The sequence below is a fragment of the Dendrobates tinctorius genome, unplaced genomic scaffold (assembly GCF_039654945.1).
Source record: "Dendrobates tinctorius isolate UK_male_01 unplaced genomic scaffold, ASM3965494v1 ptg000102l, whole genome shotgun sequence".
NCBI classification, from domain to species: domain Eukaryota; kingdom Metazoa; phylum Chordata; class Amphibia; order Anura; family Dendrobatidae; genus Dendrobates; species Dendrobates tinctorius.
In genome coordinates this window covers 9804262-9825471 of record NW_027361770.1, presented here as the reverse complement: position 1 = coordinate 9825471, position 21210 = coordinate 9804262, and the positions used below count along the sequence as shown (strand labels likewise).

Below are 21210 nucleotides of genomic sequence, written 5' to 3'. Positions count from 1 at the left end.
GGGCGTAGTTACGTCATCCTGTCCGGGCTCCTACTCAGTTTCACAGATTTTGGTGGATCAGCTTCAAACTAGTGTGAAAATGTAAAAACTTGAAAATTTATGCGCAACTACTCATTGCACAAAAGTTTAGTAACTTTTCAAAGCTTTTTATCTAGTATTGCAACATAAAAGCTTTGGTGAATCGGCCGCAATCTGCAGCTACCCGTGTCCAGGATTCTGCTCCTCTTCACAGAAATAAATCACATTAGTTTGACAACCATGCTATCCCTTATAATAATATTTTCTATTGCATATATAATCCTTTACAAGCCCCCTCAAATATTTTTCTCATATTGGATGTTTCTGTACCAAGCGACTGTCACAAAAGTATCAGCCACTGGTGCTGTTATTATCCTTCTGTTTCTTACATTTTTTCTATTTTTTTTGCCTATTGTTAGATACTTGTGTATATTTTATCCATTGGGATGTAGTCCTCAGATTCCTTAGCACCTTTTCTTCCCCCACATCACCTTCTGTAATTTTGTAATGTAACATTAACCCCTTTACTCCCAAGGGTGGTTTGCATGTTAATGCCCGGGCAAATTTTTACAATTCTGACCACTGTCCTTTTTTAAGGTAATAACTCTGGAACGCTTCCATGGATCCCGGTGATTCTGACATTGTTTTCTCGGGACATATTGTACTTCATGTTAGTGGTAAAATTTCATTCATATAACTTGTGTTTCTTTGTGAAAAAAACGGAAATTTGGCGAAAATTGCGCAATTTTTCAACTTTGAATTTTTATGCCCTTAAATCACAGAGATATGGCACTCAAAAAACTTAAGTAACATTTCCCACGTTTACTTTACATCAGCACAATTTGGAAGCAAAATTTTTTTTTGTTAGGAAGTTATAAGGGTTAAAAGTTGACCAGCGATTTCTCATTTTTACAACACCATTTTATTTTAAGGGACCACATCACATTTGAAGTCACTTTGAGGGGTCTATATGATAGAAAATACCCAAAAGTGACACCATTCTAAAAACTGCACCCCTCAAGGTACTCAAAACCAGATTCAAGAAGTTTATTAACCCTTCAGGTGCTTCACAGGAATTTTTTGAATGTTTAAAAAAAATGAACATTTAACTTTTTTTCACAAAAAAAATTACTTCACGTTCAATTTTTTATTTTACCAAGGGTAACAGGAGAAATTAGACTGGAAAAGTTATTCTGCAATTTCTCCTGAGTACGCTGATACCTGATATGTGGGGGGGGGGAAACTGTTTGGGCGCATGGCAGAGCTCAGAAAGGAAGGAGCACCGTTTGACTTTTTCACTGCAAAATTGGCTGGAATTCAGATCGGATGCCATATCATGTTTGGAGAGCACCTGATGTGCCTAAACAGTGGAAACCCCCCACAATTGACCCCATTTTGGAAACTAGACCCCCCAAGGAACTTATCTAGATATGTGGTGAGCACTTTGAACCCCCAAGGGCTTCACAGAAGTTTATAACGTACAGCCGTACAATTAAAAAATCATATTTTTTCCAGAAAAATGATCTTTTCACCCCCAATTTTTATTTTCCCAAGGGTAACATGACCGGAAGAGTTATTGTGCAATTTGTCCTGAGTACGCTGATACCCCACATGTGGGGGTAAACCACTATTTGGTCGCATGGCAGAGCTCGGGAGGGAAGCAGCGCTGTTTGACTTTTTTGGCTGGAATTGAGATCGGACGCCATGTCGCATTTGGAAAGCCCCTGATGTGCTAAAAAAGTGGAAACCCCCAATTCTAACTCCAACCCTAACCCCAACACACCCCTAACCCTAATCTCAGCCCTAAGCCTAGCCTTAACCCTAATAGGAAAATGGAAATACATTTTTTTTATTTTATTATTTTTCCCTAACTAAGTGGGTGATAAAGGGGGGTTTGATATTTGGCAGCTGTCACACGCTAAAAGACGCTTTTTATTGTAAGAATAGTTTTTGCATCACCACATACTAAGAGCTATAATTTTTCCATATTTTGACCCACCGAGTTATATGAGGTCTTATTTTTTGCGGGACGAGTTGACATTTCTATTGGTACCATTTTCGGGCACGTGACATTTTTTGATCACTTTTTATTCCGATTTTTGGGACGCAGAATGAACAAAAACCAGCATTTCATGAATTTCTTTTGGGGGGTGCGTTTACACCATTCCACGTGTGGTAAAATTGATAAGACAGTTTTATTCCTCGGGTCAGTACGGTTATGGCGATACCTCACTTATATTTTTTTTATGTTTTGGCGCTTTTGAAAACAATTTTATATGAAAAAAATTATTTTTGCATCGCTTTATTCTGCGAGCTATAACTCTTATTTTTTCGCTGATGACGCTGTATGGTGGCTCGTTTTTTGCGGGACAAGATGTCGTTTTCAGCGGTACCATGGTTATTTATATCTGTCTTTTTGATCGTGCGTTATTGCACTTTTTGTTCTGCGGTATGATGATAAAGCATTATTTTTTGCTTCGTTTTTTATTTTTATTTTTTTAAGGGGTTCGCTAAAGGGGTTAACTAATGGGACAGTTTTATAGGGCAGGTCGCTACGGACACGGCGATACCAAATATGTGTACTTTTATTGTTTTATTTTTCTTTTCAAAAATGAATTTATTAGGGAATTTTTTTTTTTTTAAATTTACTTAGCGATTTTTTACAAATTATTTTTACACTTTTTTTTATATATTTTTAACTTTATTACATTGTTCCGGGGGGGGGGGGGGACATCACTGTCATGTGACAGATCGCTGATCTGTCACATCACAGATCGCTGTGACAGATCATTAATCTGACACAGGCGCTGCACAGTGTGACGGCCGTCTGCGAATCTGGGCTGCAGTAGGAACAGCACCCCGAGTAACCCCGAGACCCTTAACCCCTATACAGGGATCTGGAATTGTGGCAAGACCCAGGGGGTAGCTGTTCAGAGGAGCAGTGGACCAGAGCAGGACGGCCGCCAAGGGGTCAAAACTAAAACCCGTAATCAAAGTCAGGAGGCAGGAGTCGGAGGCCGGAGGGCAGCAGAGGTACAAAATCAGCAGGCAGAAGGAGAGTCGGGAATCCAAGCAAAGGTCAGCGTCAAAATATCAGAATAGAGGCAGAGGTACAAAAACGGCAGGCAATAGAATGGTCAGAAATCCAGGCTGAGGTCAGAGTTTAACTATAGCAAATTACACAGTAGCACGCAGGGGAACTAAGAATATATGCGGCGGCTTGCAAGACCAGTCCCAAGGCATTTGAGGCATCAGGTCATCCCTCACAGGTTCCCGGACTGATGATGTAACCAGGACCGCCCCCAGGACCAGGCCAGACGGACATGTAGTAAGCCCTACATGATTGACAGAGGGGCGGAGCCTGCAGCCACCAGATGCCTGCGCAGGGGCCTCTTCTCTGTCACCACCCTCACCCTGAGGCGAACCACGGCGCCTCCCAGTGGTCGAGGCAGGAACAGCAGTCCCTGAGTCTGACGGCGACGTGACGGCCCGGCGCCTCCTAGTGACCAAGACCAGGAGAGCAGGCCCCGAGTCTGGTGGCGAAGTGTCAGTCCGGCGCCCCCTAGTGGCCGGAGCAGCAGGCCCCCGAGTCTGGCAGCGACGTGCCAGTCCGGCGCCTCCTAGCGGCCGAAGCCAGAACAGCAGGCCCTGAGTCTGACAGCGACGTGACACACAGGCTTCCTCATGCCTGCGCTCCGCAGGCAGTGAGGAAGCCGGCTCCCTGCAGGCCCCCGAAGGTCTCCACTGCCATATTGGATCCGGGGACCTGCAGGGACATCGCACTGCTGTGGGGGTCTCAGGGAAGCATGGAGGGAGCCCCCTCCCTGCCAATGCTTCCCTAAACCTCCGGTACACTGCGATTGTGTTTGATCGCAGTGTGCCAGGGGTTAACATGCTGGGGGCGGTCCGTGACCACCCCTGACACATAGTGCCGGGTGTCAGCTGTGATAAGAAGCTGACACCCGGCCGCGATCAGCAGCACTCCCCACAGGAGTCACATGTACCGAGATCGCTACCGATATCGCTGCTGCGTCACAAAATCGGTGATGCTTTAGTGATATCGCTAGTGATCTCGCTGTGTGTGAAGGGGGCTTAAAAACGTTTCAGATCACCAAACAAATTTAAATATTAGACAAAGATAACACAAGTAAACACAAAATGTAGATTTTAAATGAAGATCTTTACTATTAGGGGAAAAATAAATCCAAACCTACAGGGCCTGGTGTGAAAAAGTGATAAGGCCCCCTCCCCCTTAAAACATAAATTAACTGGTTTATAACATGTTTGGGAAGTTGAAATTAATTTCCCTTGGCTCACCCAGGCCTAATTACTGCCACACTCATTCTCAGTTAAGAAATCACATAAATAGGACCTGCCTGAAGTAGATCAAAAGGTCCTCCAAAGTTAAACATTATGCCGCAATCCAAAGATATTCTGGAACAAATGAGAAACACAGTAAATGAAATCTATCAGTCTGGAAAAGGTTATAAAGCCATTTTAAAGCTTTGGGACTCCAGTAAACCACAGTGAGAGCCATTATCCACAATTGGTAAAAACATGGAACAGTGGTGAACCTCCTCAGGAGTGGCCGGCAAACCAATATTACTTCAAGAGCACAGCGATAACTTATTCAAGAGGTCACAAAAACCCCACAACAACATCCAAAGAACTGCAGGACTCACTTGCCTCAGTTAACGTCAGTGTTTTCAAGACTCTACCATAAGAAAGAAACAGGGCAAATTTGGCCTGCATGGCAGAGTTCTAAGACGAAAACCACTGCTGAGCAATAAGAACATAAAATCTCAGTTTGAAAGGAAACATCTTGATGATCCCCAAGACTTTTAGGACAATACTCTGTGGACTAATGAGAGAAAAGTTTAAGTTTTTGGAAGGTGTATGTCCCAATACATTTGGCTTCACTGTCTTTAGAGTGTACTGTGGCTTGAATGTAGAGTTTGGGGGTGGTCTGACGAACTGTCTGCGACCCTTGGACCCAAAAACAACAATTTTACTTTCATCAGTCCACAAAATGTTTCAATGTCTCTCCATTTCTTTTTAGGTCAGTTGATGTGTTCTTTGAAAAATCGTATTCGCTTCAGTACTTTTTTTTTTTATTAGACTTGGCGAGGACTTCTTGCTGAGAGATTAGCTTCACACAGACGTCTTCTAACTGTCACAGTACTCACAGGTAACGTGAGACTGTCTTTGATCATCCTGGAGCTTATCACTGCCTGAGCCTTTGCCATTCTGGCGATGGTAGTCTTCAGTTTTCTTCCACGTCTCTCTGGTTTGGCTTTCCATTTTAAAAGTATTGGAGTTCATTTTAGCTGAACAGCCGATCATTGTCTGCACTCCTTCATAAGTTTTACCCTCTCCAATTAACTATTTAATCAATGTACGCTGTTCTTCTGAAAAATGTCTCATGCATTCAAGGAGAAATGCATGTACAACATGTCCTGGCTTCACCTTTAAATAAGGGCCACCCAATTCACACCTGTTTCTTCCCAGAATGATTGACTTCACTAATTGAACTCCACACTGCTATTATATTGAACACCCCCCTTTCAATTAATTATTCTAATACAGAGACTCAAAAACATGCAGATCATGAATACTGAGTCTGTTGGTTTTCTTAAGATTCTTACTGCACCAACTGGTGAATTGTTTGACGTGTGGTAATATAATTTGTACCTAAAATAGTTATTAATCTGGTTAGTCATAATGGACTGATATTATTTTGAACACTACTGTAAGTGTGACAAAACATGCAAATGAATAAGACATCAGCAAGGGGGCAAACACTTTTTCACACCACTGTACAATCACCGGCATAACGAAATATAGTTGTAAATTCCTAAAATAATCAATTGTGTAACTGGGCTTTATTAAAAAAAAGCCTGCATGTATTCTCAAATCGCAGAGCTATAAATCTCGTTAAAAACTTCCAATAGCTTGGTCTGTAACTCTTTCGGTTATCCTGGAGACAAACCTGCTGACATATATCCAAATACAACATATGCAAAAGAAAAGGGATGTCAGCTTTATAAGCATACAGAATAGCAAAAAAAAAAAGGATTATGGTCTAAGCCATAAAGAGATCTTGTGTTACAGATTTCACAGTGGACAGGTCTCAGCAGTCTGTTATGCAGTAAAATACATGCAGGCTCCAAAAGAACATATTAAGATTTTAATAGAGCCTAATTCCAAAATTTATCTTGAAATGTGCAGAAAATACATGCTTTTTCGTCTAAATATATCCCCAAAAGGTGTTTATAAAGTTTGACTTTCTGGGATTTTTTTTTTTTTTTTTTAATTGGGAGACATCACTATTGAAGCCAATGATTGGCTGTACTAGTCACATGAAATGGGCAGGATGTCATAATTTCTAGGACTGGAGGGAATCTGTTGTGAATTCTCTTTCAGGGCTCCCGCTGGGGGTTACTGGAGGTAATGGAGCTGGCCAGATTGACAGAGGTCTGCCACCTGATGATGATGACGATTGGAGATCTGGGGTTACTGATTAGAGTATATAAGTCAGCAGACTACCTTCAATCCCTGCTGGTGATTTATTTCCTGTGCATTCTGTGGTCTGATGTCTCCTGCTCTGATCCTGCATTATTCAGCTAAGTGGTTCATTTGCTAAGTTTGCTGTGTTTGGGGGCTATCTATTCCTTTGGGGTCTGCTCCGGGGCAGTTTAGATTTCAAATTTCTTGCTTTAGGCTTAGTTAGCTCTCCAGCTGTGCCGAGGTGTCTAGGGCATCGTAGGTACGCTCCACGGCTACTGATAGATGTGTGGATAGGATCAGGGGTCTGCAATCTGCTTAGTTACCAACCTCTGTTTTTTTGGTGGCTTAGCATGTTACTGCCATCCAACTCGGTGACCCATTCATAACAGAATCACCAGCCTTACTGTAGACTCTAGGGTACTCTAAAAAAAGAGAGAATTTAAAAAAAAAAAAAAAGGTGTCAGATTTTTTTTTTTTGTATATTTTTTCCTCTTTTTTCTCTGGGGCCGTAGGAGGATTTTTTTTTTGTCTAAATGGAGACTAAGCAATTGTCCGATCGTGTTGAGCAGCTCGCTGCTGAAGTGCGGGGAATTTCTGCCTATCTCGCTCAATCATCTGCTGTTGAACTAAAAATCCCTACTCCTGATGTGTTTTCTGGGGATCGGTCTAAATTTTTGAATTTTAAGAATAATTGTAAACTATTTTTTGCTTTGAAACCTAACTCATCGGGGAGCTCTGTGCAGCAGGTTAAAAATGTCATCACCCTGCTGCGCGGCGTTCCCCAGGATTGGGCTTTTTCTTTGACACCCGGTGATCCTATTCTGGCTAATGTGGATACGTTTTTTCAAGTCCTGGGGTTGTTGTATGATGAACCTAATGCTATTGATCAAGCTGAGAAAACCTTATTGGCACTGAACCAGGGTCAGGATTCTGCAGTCATATTTTCAAAAGTTCCGAAAGTGGGCGGTCCTTACTAAATGGAATGATGATGCCCTAGCAGCTCTCTTTCGGAAGGGTCTGGCAGAAACCGTAAAAGATGTTATGGTGGGATTTCCTGTCCCTCTGGTCTTGACGACTATGTCAATGGCCATTCAAATTGATCGGCGTTTACGTGAACGTAAAACTACACGAGAGGCGTTGCCGCCTTTCGAACAAACTTCTGAAACCATGCAATGCGGTAGGGTTTTGTCTAGGGCGCAACGTCAGGAGTTTAGGAGGCGTAATAAGTTGTGTTCTTTCTGTGGGGACACCTCTCATACTATTTCTGTCTGCCCTAACGAGAAAAGCGTTTTGCTCATGCATTTGCGGTGGGCAGTGTACAGCCTAAGTTCCTTTGGGCGATTACCTTGATCTGCTAATTATCTACATTTTCCGCTAAGACTTTTGTTGATTCAGGAGCAGCTTTGGATCTGATGGATTTTGACTTTGCCAAACGTTGTGGCTTTCCCATGATACCCCTGCGGACTCCTATCCCTTTGAGGGGTATTGATGCTACTCCTTTGGTGGAGAATAAACCCCAGTTTTGGACCCAGGTGATAATGCGGGTTGCCCAGGACCACCAAGAAAATTGTAAATTTTTGGTGTTGCACAATTTGCATGATACTATTGTTCTGGGTTTTCCTTGGTTGCAAACCCATAATCCTGTTTGGATTGGAAATCTGTGTCTGTGGTGAGTTGGGGTTGTCAATGTGTTCTTAGTGACACTCCTGTTTTCTCCACCTCTCCCCAGTCTCATGATATTCCTGACTATTTGGCTGATTTTTCTGATGTATTTAGTGAGAGTAAGTCTGTGTCTTTGCCTCCTCATAGAAGTTATGACTGTGCAATTGAGTTAATGCCCGGGTGTAAATTTCCCAAGGGTCGGCTTTTCAACTTATCTGTACCTGAACATGATGCTATGCGATATTATCTCAAGGAGTCGTTGGAGAAGGGTCATATCAGACCATCCTCTTTACCTTTAGGTGCTGGGGTTTTGTTTGTGGCCAAGAAAGATGGCTCATTAAGGCCATGTATTGACTATCGTTCCCTTAACAAAATCACTTAAATATCAGTTCCCCTTTACCTCTGATTTCTGATTTATTTTCCAGAGTTAAAAGTGTCTGTTGGTTTACCAAACTTGACCTCAGGGGGCCGTATAATCTTATTCGCATCAAGCACGGGGTACCTGGTGATGCCTTTTGAGCTCACTAATGCCCCTTCTGTCTTCCAATCTTTTATGAACGATATTTTCCGGGACTTTGTGGATAAGTTTTTGATCATTTATCTGGATGATATTTTGATCTTTTCCAGTGACTGGGATTCTCATGTGGAACATGTGCGGACTGTGTTCCGGATTTTGAGGGAAAATACTCTGTATGTTAAGGGATCGAAGTGTCTCTTTGATGTACAGAGGATTTCGTTTAGGGATTCATTTTGTCCCTGTCTGCTATTGAAATGGACCCAGCCAAGGTACAGGCCATTTATGATTGGGTTCAGCCCACTACTTTGAAGGCTGTCCAGAAGTTTTTGGGTTTTGCTAATTTCTACCATAAATTTATAAGTAATTTTTCTGGTATTGTTAAACCACTGACTGATTTTACCAAAAAGGGCGCTGATGTGGTGAATTGGTCTCCAGAGGAAGTCTCGGCATTTCAGGAGCTTAAGTGGAGATTCACTTCTGCTCCGGTTCTACGGCAACCTGATGTCTCACTCCCATTTCAGGTGAAGACAGATGCTTCTGAGGGTGCAGGAGCCATTTTATCCCAAAGATATCCGGTAACCTCTAAGATAATTCCCTGTGCCTTCTTTTCTCGAAAATTTTCCCCATCTGAACGTAACTATGATGTGGAGAATCGGGAATTGTTGGCCATGAAATGGGCATTTGAAGAGTGGAGACATTGGTTGGAGGGAGCTACACATTAAGTTGTGGTCCTCACCGACCACAAGAATTTGATATATCTTGAATCAGCCAAATGCTTGAATCCTAGACAGGCTAGGTGGGCCTTGTTTTTCACGCGTTTTAAATTTTGTGGCCTCCTTTCTTCCGGGCACTAAGAATGTTAAGGCGGACACCCTTTCTAGGAGTTTCTTTGCGGATTCTCTTGATGTGACCGAGCCTACTACCATTCTAAATGAGGGTGTAGTTCTTTCCGCCATCTCACCTGATTTGAGACATGCCCTGGAGGAATTTCAGGAGGACAAACCTGAGCGTTGCCCTTTTGGTAAATTGTATGTCCCTGACCAGTGGAGGAAAAGAGTAATGTTTGAAATTCATTGCTCCACGTTGGCTGGTCATCCATGTATTTTTGGTACTAGAGATTTGGTGAGTCGGTCTTTTTGGTGGCCTGCCTGATCTCGTGATGTCAGGAATTTTTGCAGCCCTGTGGGACTTGTTCTCGGTCCAAGCCCTGTTCTCGTTCCAGTGGTTTGTTGATGCCCCTGACGGTGCCCAGGAGACCATGGACCCATATCTCAACGGATTTTATTTCTGATCTTCCTGTCTCTCAGAGAATGACTGTTAGGCTGGAGTCACACTAACCTGCGCAAAATACGGTCAGTATTTTACATGCGTAATACGGATGACAGACCCCTAAACAGTGCTCCGTATGTCATCCGTAATCAAGGTGTGGTCGCGTATTTTGCGCATGTCAGCATCCGTATGTAATCCGTATGGCATCCGTATGGTGAGATTTTCTCGCAGGCTTGCAAAATGGACATATAATGGAGCCCTATGACAGTTTTAATAAAGAAATGAAAGAATAGATATAGACACATAGAATGCATATATATATTATAATATTTATAAATATATATATATATATATATATATATATATATATATATATATATATATATATGTATTCTATGTGTCTATATCTATTCATTCGTTTCTTTATTAAACCTGTCAGTGTGAGTTTACTGTATAGTGCACTGAATTGCCACATTTGCTAAAAGACACCTGGTGCGTATTTCTCGCAAGTCACATGTGTGGTCTGTGTGTAATCCGTATTTTTTGCGCACCCATAGACTTGCATTGGCGTATTATGGCCGTAGTACGCTGACAATCGCAGCATGCTGCGAGTGGCACGAAGCGTAGGATACGGAGGAGAAATATACGGCTGGTGCGAGTGACCCCATAGAGAATCATTGGTCCGTGTCTAATGCGGGCTTTTAGCGCCTCTCACTCTCCCGTATTCCTCGCCAGTGTGACCCCGGCCTTATCTGGGTGATCTGTGATAGATTTTCTAAGATGGTCCATCTTGTACTACTCCCAAAGTTGCCATCTTCTTCTGAGTTGGTGCCCTTGTTTTTGCAACAGGTGGTTCGTTTGCACAGGATTCCTGAGAACATTGTGTCGGACAGAGGAGTCCAGTTTGTTTCCAGACTATGGAGAGCTTTTTGTTCGAAACTGGGAATTCAGTTATCTTTCTCCTCTGCATTTCATCCTCAGAGCAATGGGTAGACTGAGAGAACAAACCACACTTTGGAATCCTATTTGAGATGTTTCATATCTGCTGATCAAGATGACTGGGTCTCATTTTTGCCCTTGGCCGAATTAGAGCTAAACAATAGGGCTAGTTCTGCCACTTTGATGTTGCCTTTTTTCTCTAACTTTAGGTTTCATCCTCGATTTTCTTCAGGGCAGGTGGAATCTTCGGCCTGCCCAAGTGTGGATTCTGTGGTAAAGAGAATACAGCAGATTTGGGACCAAGTAGTGAATAAGTTGTCCCACTCTCAGGAAAAGGCCCAACTGTTTTCCAACTGGCATAGGACCATTGGTCCCCGGTTTAAAGTGGGTGATATGGTTTGGTTGTCTTAAAAAAAATTCCTATGAAGGCTGTGTCTCCAAAATTCAAGCCAAGATTCATTGGACCTTATAAGATTTTGAAAATCCTTAACCCCGTTTCATTCCGTTTGGCTCTTCCAGTTACGTTTAAGATTCATAACGTTTTTCATAAATCTTTGTTGAAGAGGTTTGTGGAGCCAGTAGTTCCCATGGCGGTGCCCCCTGACCCTGTATTGGTTAAAGGTAATTTGGAGCATGAGGTAGAGAAGATATTGGATTCTCGTTTGGCTAGACGGAGACTCCAGTACTTGGTCAAGTGGAAGGGTTATGGCCAGGAGGATAATTCTTGGGTCTCTGCTTCTGACATTCATGCCGAGAGATTGGTTTTTGCTTTTCACCGGGCCCATCCTGACCAGCCTGGTGGCGTGGATGAGGGTTCGGTGACCCCTCCTCAAGTGGGGGGGTACTGTTGTGAATTCTCTATCAGGGCTCCCTCTGGTGGTTACTGGAGGTAGTGGAGCTGGCCAAATTGAAAGAGGTCTGCCACCTGATGATGATGATGATGACGACTGGAGATCTGGGGTTACTGATTGGAGTATTTAAGTCAGCAGACTTCCTTCAAGCCCTGCTGGTGATTTCTTTCCTGTGCATTCTGTGGTCTGATGTCTCCTGCTCTGATCCTGCATTATTCAGCTAAGTGGTTCATTTGCTAATCCTTTGCATCTGATCTGGTTTTGTCTATCTCTGCTTGTTGTGCGGGTTCAGCTTGCTCCTGTTGGGGGCTGTGCTGGACCACCGCTCCATGTGACGGCTTGTGTCAGTTTGTTCAGTCCCCCTTTTATATTGGTCTCTTTTGTTTTGCTTTCAGTTTAAACCAGAGTGCTGATATAGTGGGGGCAAAGTCGTGTGACTTCAGCGTTTTTTGTACATCAGACGTGTTGGATTTTTCAGAGTATTTTGCGTGATTGCAGACAGTGTCTTTCCTTTCCTATCCTATCTAGTCAGTTTGGGCCCCATCGTTTGCTCAGTCTATTTTTCTGCCTGCGTTTGTGTTTCATCTTGTCTCACCGACAATATATGTTTGGGGGCTATCTATTCCTTTGGGGTCTGCTCCGGGGCAGTTTAGATTTCAAATTTCTTGCTTTAGGCTTAGTTAGCTCTCCGGCTGTGCCGAGGCGTCTAGGGCATCGTAGGTACGCTCCACGGCTACTGCTAGTTGTGTGGATAGGATCAGGGGTCTGCAATCCGCTTTGTTACCAACCGCTCTGGTTTTTTGGTGGCTTAGCCTGTTCCTGCCATCTGTCATGATCCATGCTGGATCATGACTGATATAATGCAAAGTAACCTTTTTTTTTTTCCTTGAGCTGTATGCTCAGAGTTAGGTTTGCCACCGGTGGCCATTAGGATTATTACACGGTACTGTCTTTTGTTCTGTTTGCCCCGGGGGCCAGTATGGTCATTGCACTGGTGTTTTTAGAGATAATTTCCCCCTGGTGGTGGTTAGTGTAATTGCACGGGAATCACTAACAGGTGTGTTTACTCAATAAAGGTGTGTCAGTTGTGCTCACTGATGTTGGTGATATTGTTAGTCTTTTCCAACCATGCTGGGTGAAGGAAGGAGCTGAGGAGAGTCCAGGACAACTCAGTCAGAGTCCTGGATTGGCAGCTACGGTGTCAGCGAGAAGTTCGTGTTAAGCATGGTGGAGTGGCAGCTATGGTGTCTGCAAGGAGTTTGTGTAAAACATGGTGGAGTGGCAGCTATGGTGGCTCTGATTTAATTTTAACGTAGTTTTTTGCTTTCATACCAGCAAGGGTTAATGTCAGTTTTCCATGCTGCAAGCTGCTGAGTTGCTAGGTCAGCTGATGTGGGTGGTGACCACTCCCGCCATACTTTACATAGTCACATGATGCATCAGCTGACAGTTGGTGATAGAGTTATTCTATGTAGACTAGCCGTGGAGTTGCAGCTCTCTGGTATCAGCGCTGATTCTGCTACTTCTGTGGAGTTCGAGACCCAGACCCTCACGGATGAGTTAACGGAGCTGCGGTCTCAGGTAGTACAGCAGCTTCAGCGGGTGTCTGGGTTCATGGTGTCAGCTCATGTCAACCAGAACCCAAGATACCACACCCTGGCAGGTTCTCTGGAGGGAGAGATAAATTTCTGGTCTCAAACCTGTTAGTGACAAAGCCTATTTGGTACTAAATGACCAAGCAAATTGTTATAATTCTGACCACTGTCACTTTATGAAGTTATAGCTCTGTAACGTATCCCACTGATTCTGAGGCTGTTTTTTTGTGACATATTGTACTTCATGTTAGTGGTGAAATTTCTTTGATATAACTTGCATTTACTTATGAAAAAAATGGAAATTTGGCAAAAATTTAGAACATTTTGCAATTCTCAAACTTTTTAATTTTTGTGCCCTTAAATCAGAGTGGTGTCACACAAAATATTTAATAACATTTTCCACATGTTATCTTTACATCAGCACAATTTTGGAAACAATATTTTTTAAGACGTTATAAGGGTCAAAAGTGGATCAGCGATTTATCATTTTTCCAAAAATTTACAAAACCATTTTTTCTTAGGTACCACCTCACATTTGAAATGAGCTTGGGGGGGGGGGGGTCAATAAAACAGAAAATACCCAAAAGTGACACCATTCTAAAAACTGCACCCCTCAAGGTGCACAAAACCACATTCAAGAAGTTTATTAACCCCTCAGGTGCTTCACGAGAACTAAAGCAATGTGGAAGGAAAAAATGAACATTTTACTTTCACAAAAAAAATTATTTTGGAACCAAATTTTTGTATTTTCACAAGGGTATCAGGAGAAAGTGGAACACAAAATTTGTTGTGCAACTTCTCCTGAGTTCGCCGATACCCCGTATGTGGGGGGAAAGTCAGTTTGGGCACATGGCAGGGCTCAGAAGGGAGGGAGCACCGTTTGAGTTTGTGAATGCAAAATTGGCTGGAATCAATGGTGGGTGCCATGTCGCGTTTGGAGACCCCCTAAAGTACCTAAACAGTGGAAACCCCCCAATTCTAACTCCAACACAAAGCCCAATACACTCCTAACCCCAACCCTAATATAAAAAATGTATTTCCATTTTTCCATTTTATTATCTTTACCTAACTAAGGGGTGATAGAGGGGGGTTTGATGTACTATTTTTTTATTTTGATCACTGTGATAGGCGGCTGGGGGACAGGACCGGGGGATGTAGGAGGGTCCAGGGACACAAAAGGTACAGGGGGTACTCTGGAGACTGCATTTCTCTCTCCTCTGATGTGCAGGATCACATCAGATGAGAGAGAAATAAAATGGGAAATCAGACTTTTTTTTTTTTTTGCAGTTGCCGTTATTTCGTGAATAACGGTGATCGCAACACTGGGATCGGTAAAAAACAACCCGAATCATGATCTCTGGGGTCTCAGCTACACCCGGTAGCTGAATCCCAGAAGAATTTCCAACGGTTTGAGGTGATATACACTTATTTCTCAGCGCCGTTAAAAAGTGGCACTGAGGAATAAGTACCTTTACCTGCCACTGTTAAAAGGCATATCGGCGGACGTTAAGAGGTTAAGGAAGCTGTAAATTCTATTTCAGGCTTCGCCCACGTTCTTCAGGAAGTGAGGAACAGCATGTAAGGATTATAGTCTTCCTCTCAAAGGTGATCCCCAATAATGGGCCTTCTCTCAGCAAAGATGGTGAATCGGTCGGCAGTGGGTGGACAAGTTTTTTGCAGCACTGGTGTATGGGGATCCTCATGGAGTCTCTTTGGCAGAGTCTCCATAAGATCAAGCAGGGGGGCCGCCTGACTGAGGAGTACTGCTCAGAGATTCGGAAATTGGCCCTGCTCTTAGGAGCCATTTTTGTCAGGGTCTGTCAGCTAGGTTTCAAGATACTCTGGTGCAGTATGCTACACCTGGGTCGTTTGAAGCCGCCATGGCCCTTGCTATCCGGGTGGATAGATGACTCAGGGAGAGACATACACAGAATCTACCCCCTGTTGTTCTTTCTAGGAAGGATGACACATTGGTGCAAACGAACAAGCCTATGCAGGTGGGAGGAATCTCTTTTCAAACTGGGTTGTCTGCGGTTCGCCGTGGGATGGAGGCCTGTTTCTACTGTGGTCATAAGGATCATTACATTAATGTCTGCCCATCTCGCGCCAAATTTGGTACTTCATCACCAAAGCCGCATTCCCCTGGTCGTATGGAGGGAGGCGTTTAGGATGTGTACATTTCCTCCACGTCTCAGTTTTCCATTTCTACTGAAATGGTGTTTGTTGGGGAGGCAGACTGTACTTTTTCTTGTGGAAAGAGGAGCTGGGGTCAATCTGGTGGATTCTCGCTTTGTTCAGACCCACGGTCTGATCGGTAGGACGCTGACGAGACCCATTTCCATTCATGCAATTGACTCTCCCTCTCAGCCAGAGGAGTCTGACCCAAGTTGTAGACAATATTAACCTGCATATAGGGACTCGTCATGAAGAGTCCCTGCTGTGCTACATATCTTGGAAGGTATGCCAACTCCCATCATCTTAGGTCTTCCCTGGCTGAAGAGACACAATCTTGTCATAGTTTAGCGGTCTAGGGAAGGCGAGTTGTGACCAGACTAGTAAAGGCTGTTGCCAGGGAGTTACTGTATCTGCTGTCCTTCTCAAACCTACCCCTTCTTCTCCCATGGAGGCAGATAAGGTGCTACCGGGAAATAGGAGCAGGATTCAAACCTGAGTAAACCTCAGTAAACCTGAGTCTCGGTGTCGTCTCGGGAGGAGGGATCAGGGGATGGTGGTGGTTCCCTCTGTGTATAGTGAGGGTATGAGTTTGGTGACATAGGGGATACCTCTGTTGTTTGTTCCTCAGGAAAATTACCATCTGTTGGCAAATGTAAGCGTGGAAATAAACGTTCAGGTCCGGACACGTGTGTGAATGAGTACGCGTGGGTGTCCACTAAAAACATCAAGTGGAAGTACGCATCTGGGACCTGTAGTTTAGGATGATTGGGCCATATTGGGTGTCGGCCATTCTCAGCCCGGGGACTTTTTAGCTGGAGTTACCCCCTGTAATGTAGGTGCTAAACGTTTTCCACAGGTCATCACTCTGGAGATTTGTTGCGCCTCCGGAGCCTACGTTATTTGCGTCACCTTCGGGCTGCGTTTGCTGTAAACCTGAGGATTAGGTGACTGCAGAGGTGAATTCTAGTGGGTTGAGGCATCCTCACTGTACATTATTTCCGGTGAGGTCCGGTGTTAAGTGTCCAGAGGCCCCTCATTGAAAGGGGGTACTGTCACTATCCATTTTTGCGCTCTGGCTCTGATTTCATTTAAACTGTGTTTTTTTCTTTCGTACCAGCAAGGGTTAATGTCAGTTTTCCTTGCTGCAAGCTGCTGAGTTGATAGGTCAGCTGATGTAGGTGGTGCCCACTCCCACCATCCTTTAAACAGTCAAATGACGCATCAGCTGACTGTTGATGATAGAGATATTCTATATAGACCAGCCGTAGAGTTACAGCTCTCTGGTGTCAGGACTGAATCCGCTTCTTCTGTGGAGTTCAGGGTCCTGTTTCTGTGTCCTGTGCGGTGTGGAGCTTGTCAGCGGAGCCTGTAGCTAAGTTGCTTGTGTATTTATCCTGCCTGTCTCATGCTTGTCACTATCCCTTGTGTTGTACCATCTGCAGTGGTGAAGATAGCGTCCTTGACGGCCAGTGCACTAGCCAGGGTTAGGCTATGTGCACACATATGCAGAAAATTTGTACATGAAAACCGGACTCCTTCCCAGAAAATGAGTGTTTTTTTCCGTGCGTTTTTTTGCATAAAAACCGCGCGTTTTTTATGCGTTTTTTTCCGGAGCGGCCCCAGTCTCATAGAAAATAGTTAGAAATGCAGATTTTTCTGCAAAATTAATGAGCATGCTGCGTTTTTTACCGGGAGAATAAAAACGCATCAATATGCACAAAAAGTGCAGAATGCATTAAAATGAATGGGATGCTTCTTTTAAGCGATTTTTAAGCGTTTTTGCCGGTAAAAACGCTTACGTGTGCACACACCCTTAAAGTGAGGTGACAGTTAGGGGCCAGGTAAGTGACGGGGGTGGGGGGGACCCACACAGGGCATTAGGGGAGCTTAAGGATAGGCACAGGATGAGTTAGGAGGTGCCCCATCCCTCGTTTATGGCCCTACAATTATGGCCTTCCTCCCCCTTTTCCCTTCCCGTTGTTGGTGTTTGTTGTGCCGTCAGCTGGACCAACCTTTGTGGTCTTGAGAGCTGGAGTGGCAGAGGATTCAAAAACACCATCTCATGTTGTATTAGCACATTATAACATCCTATTGGTGTACTGTTTTTATAACAAACTGTGGAAGGGAGTGCACACCACCTGGAAAAGAACTACACATGCGGCTTCCTATTCAAACACCTTGAGTGTTTTCACAAATGCTCAAGATTGTGTCGCAAATCGTGAAGAGGGGGAACAACAACTAATCCACCCAGTGGAATTATAGACAAGTTCATAAGGACATCAAAAAAAGGTGTGTGCAAAATAGCACTTGTTTGACATACTGGTACATTCGAATCTAGCTGCTGCACTTAGAATCTGCGCTCTCTCCCCTCTTTCCATTTTTTTTATTTTATATCAAATTGTGGAAGGGGGGTAAGATAGCTGTAATATTACTTCCATTATAATCTAACGTTCAAGCATATGGCTGCTAGTTTATGCAATACCTGGTGGAAGACTGCTGTCTTGTGTTGTTGGTGGGGGGAGTGGAATTTCCATGGATTGCTGTGTAGAAGATGGGCCTGCTGGGACATTTTCACCATCTTCCTCTTCATCATCATCATAATTCCCTGCCAGGAGACGAACAATTGGAGCATTCACTGGAGTTTTTTTATCACATGACTGATCACCAGTTTCAAAGAAGCCAGGTGGAAGCCTAAACAAAAATAAATGAAACATTTAAAAAAAAAAAGAAAAAGAAAAGGAAATCTACTGACAGGACAATGAAAGTTGAGTAGTAAAATCATTCCGTCAAGACTTTGGTTTACATACAATAAAAGCAAGCCTTGACTTCTATTAAAGTACATTTAATAAAGCTAAACAAATGTGTTTAATTTTCGAATTGTAGACTCAAAATTATTTGGATATAACTATTAGTGATAGTTCTCCTTAAAGAGGACAGCCGAGTATGGAGACTTACATACAATGCTCAATGGGAGGAAAGCATGCAAGTTAGCTCTGATAGAACAGTTTCTTTGGTATATTTTATCTTGACGGTGTCACACACTGTAAGACAGACTAAGCTTTAGGCTACAGTCACTAGCGTATAGCATCCAAAGCAATGGGTGTGAGTGAGCAGAGTCTCGGTGCCAATTGCAGCATGCTGTGATCGTTTTCTCATACCAAATCAGCATGAACAAATAATCGCACATCTCACTGCCCCATAGTATATTCCGAGAGCTATTGAATAAAAACATTGGACAGTACTGGGCCAAGTTATATGCCAGGGTGACCATGGTCTTTCAATGATGAGGTGCAAACAATCCAAAACAGATGAGTTTATGTTTGATATTTACCCCAGATCATGTTGTGATGCTCACGAAAAGGTCAGATATTAACTTAACCCCACAGTGACCGAGCCAATTTTGACCTTCATGACCAAGCCAAATGTTACACTTCTGACCACTGTCATTTTATGTGCTAATAACTCTAGAATGCATCAAGACATCCCACCGATTCGAAGATCGTTTTTTCATGATATATTGTAGTGGTAAAATTTCTTCGATATGACTTGCATTTTTTTGTGTAAAAAAAAAACGGAAATTTGTTAAAAAATTTTAAAATTTTACAATTTTTAATTTTCATGCCTAAAATAAATCAGAGAGTTATGTTACACAATATAGTTAATAAATAACGCACAATTTTGGAAACACTTGTTCTTTGTTAGGAAGTTAGAAGAGATAAAATTTCACCAGCGATTTCTCATTTTTAGAGATGGGCGGACACCTGGATATTTGGGTCAGGTGCATTCGGCCAAACAGTTACAAAAAGTTTGGGTTCAGGTACCAGAACAGTACCCATGACAGCGCGGCAAACAACACTTCTGATCAGCGGTAAAATTATCACCGCCGGTCAGACAACCATGGTTACCATGCTGTCAAAACACAGCGTGAGCGCGCAGCTATGATCAGAGGTATAAAGTTCACCTCCGGTCACTGGTGTCAGCTGATGTCGCTAATAACAATGAGGAGCAGCTGATGGGAGTAGTCATCATCTGGCTTCCACAGCTGTAAATACATTAAAAAAATAAGGCTGGTTATCAAGAATAGAGGGGTCCCTTTGCCATATTTTTTTAAGTAAATAATTTAAAAAAAACGTCATGGTGTCCCCCCATTTTTGACAACCAGCCAAGATAAAGCAGATTGCTGGAGGCTGGTATTCTCATTCTGGTAAGGGGCCATGATATTGCCCCCAAGCCTAAAAATAGCAGCCCAGAAAAGGAGGATCACCCATCCATCGTTCTGTCCCACGCCGTAATCCATGTCTGGGCGATAAACAGTATTTAACCTGGACGATGCCAAGATGCAACTTCAGGCTGAGAACCACTGGTAAATGACATGCTGCAAGCACAGTATCAGTGACTAGCGGTGACGTCATCGAGATTACTGCTGGTCACTGAGGCTGTGTTCCCAGCAAGGCTGAATTGCAATGACATTGGTGAGATCCCCACTAACACCGTGAGAAAGTCTCATGGTGCAGTGGCTTGCTCACCGCAGTCTGCCGGTAGAATTTCACTGTGCTGAACTCGCCTCTGCATCATGAAACTTTCTCACGATGCTAGCGGGGATCTCACCAAGGTCACTACAGTTAAGCCCAGCTGGGAACACATGCCTTTTCTTTTTTTTTAATTTCTTTAGAGCGCAGCAGGTGCCGGCTTATTAATACTCCCATCAGCAGCTCCTACTCTCACTGTTATTTGTGGCAGCAGGCATCGGCTAACGGGAACAGTAGTCCCATCAGCTGACACTAGTGACCAAAGGGAAATTTTCTACCTCCGATCACAGTTGCACGCTCATGCTGTCTTTTGACAGAGTGGGAATCGCGGCTGTCTGACCAGCGGTGATGATTTTACCACCGATAAGGCTGGTTTCACATTAGCGCTTTTGTGCGCAGCGCATCGGGCGCACCAGTGCGCATGCGCACTGCGCACCTATATTTTACATGATGTGCGCATGGTCTTGCGCATATTTGCGCTTTCGTGCGCATGCGTTTTTTTGTCTTTTGCGCCAGGCGCGTCAGACGCAACATGTTGCATTTTTGGTTCCGCCCTGTCTCGTTAAAACAACGCATGCGCACGGAATGCGCACGGAATGCGCAAAAACACCACATTGGAGCCTATGGGAGCGCAATACTTGCGCATGGTCTTGCGTTTTTATGCGCATGCGTTTTTTACATAAACATGACTGAAATTTGGTCTAGACAGTAAAAAAAAAAAATTGAACCAAGGTGATAAAATGGTGTGGGCACTGGGATTCCACAATACTTTAAGGATTGCTCACTAGTGGACACACAGCACAAGCTGCACCAATGTAAGTATGAAAAACCTAATGTCTGGCTGAAATTTCAATACATTTCTATGTACTTATGTCTCTTTTTTTTTTTATTGCAGCATGTCTTCATCTGGTGAAGAATATGTCCCCGGGACAGGGCAAGAGGCAGAAGAAGTGAGTACTATGCTTCCGTATGGATTTGAAAAAATAAACACATGTGATTAATTTTTTTGGTTTAATTTTCAGAGCTCATCCTCCATCACGCCACCACCACCGGAGGAACGGCAGGAGCAGCAAGGCCAAGTGCGGGCGGGTAGACGTGATGTAAGTACAGACGGACTGTTTTTTTTTTTTTTTTTACTTATTTTCTCG

The 21210-nt window shown here is 43.5% G+C and overlaps 1 protein-coding gene across 2 annotated transcripts in view; it reads right to left on the bottom strand.

The window, feature by feature from the left end:
- The window catches only part of ZNF830 (zinc finger protein 830), a 215894-nt gene that overhangs the window by 68562 nt on the left and 126122 nt on the right, over positions 1-21210 (bottom strand). For both annotated transcript variants that reach the window (XM_073587730.1, XM_073587727.1), the window contains exon 5: positions 18016-18224. In XM_073587730.1, coding sequence (XP_073443831.1) covers positions 18016-18224 — 209 coding nt within the window. The remainder of the gene's footprint in view (positions 1-18015; positions 18225-21210) is intronic.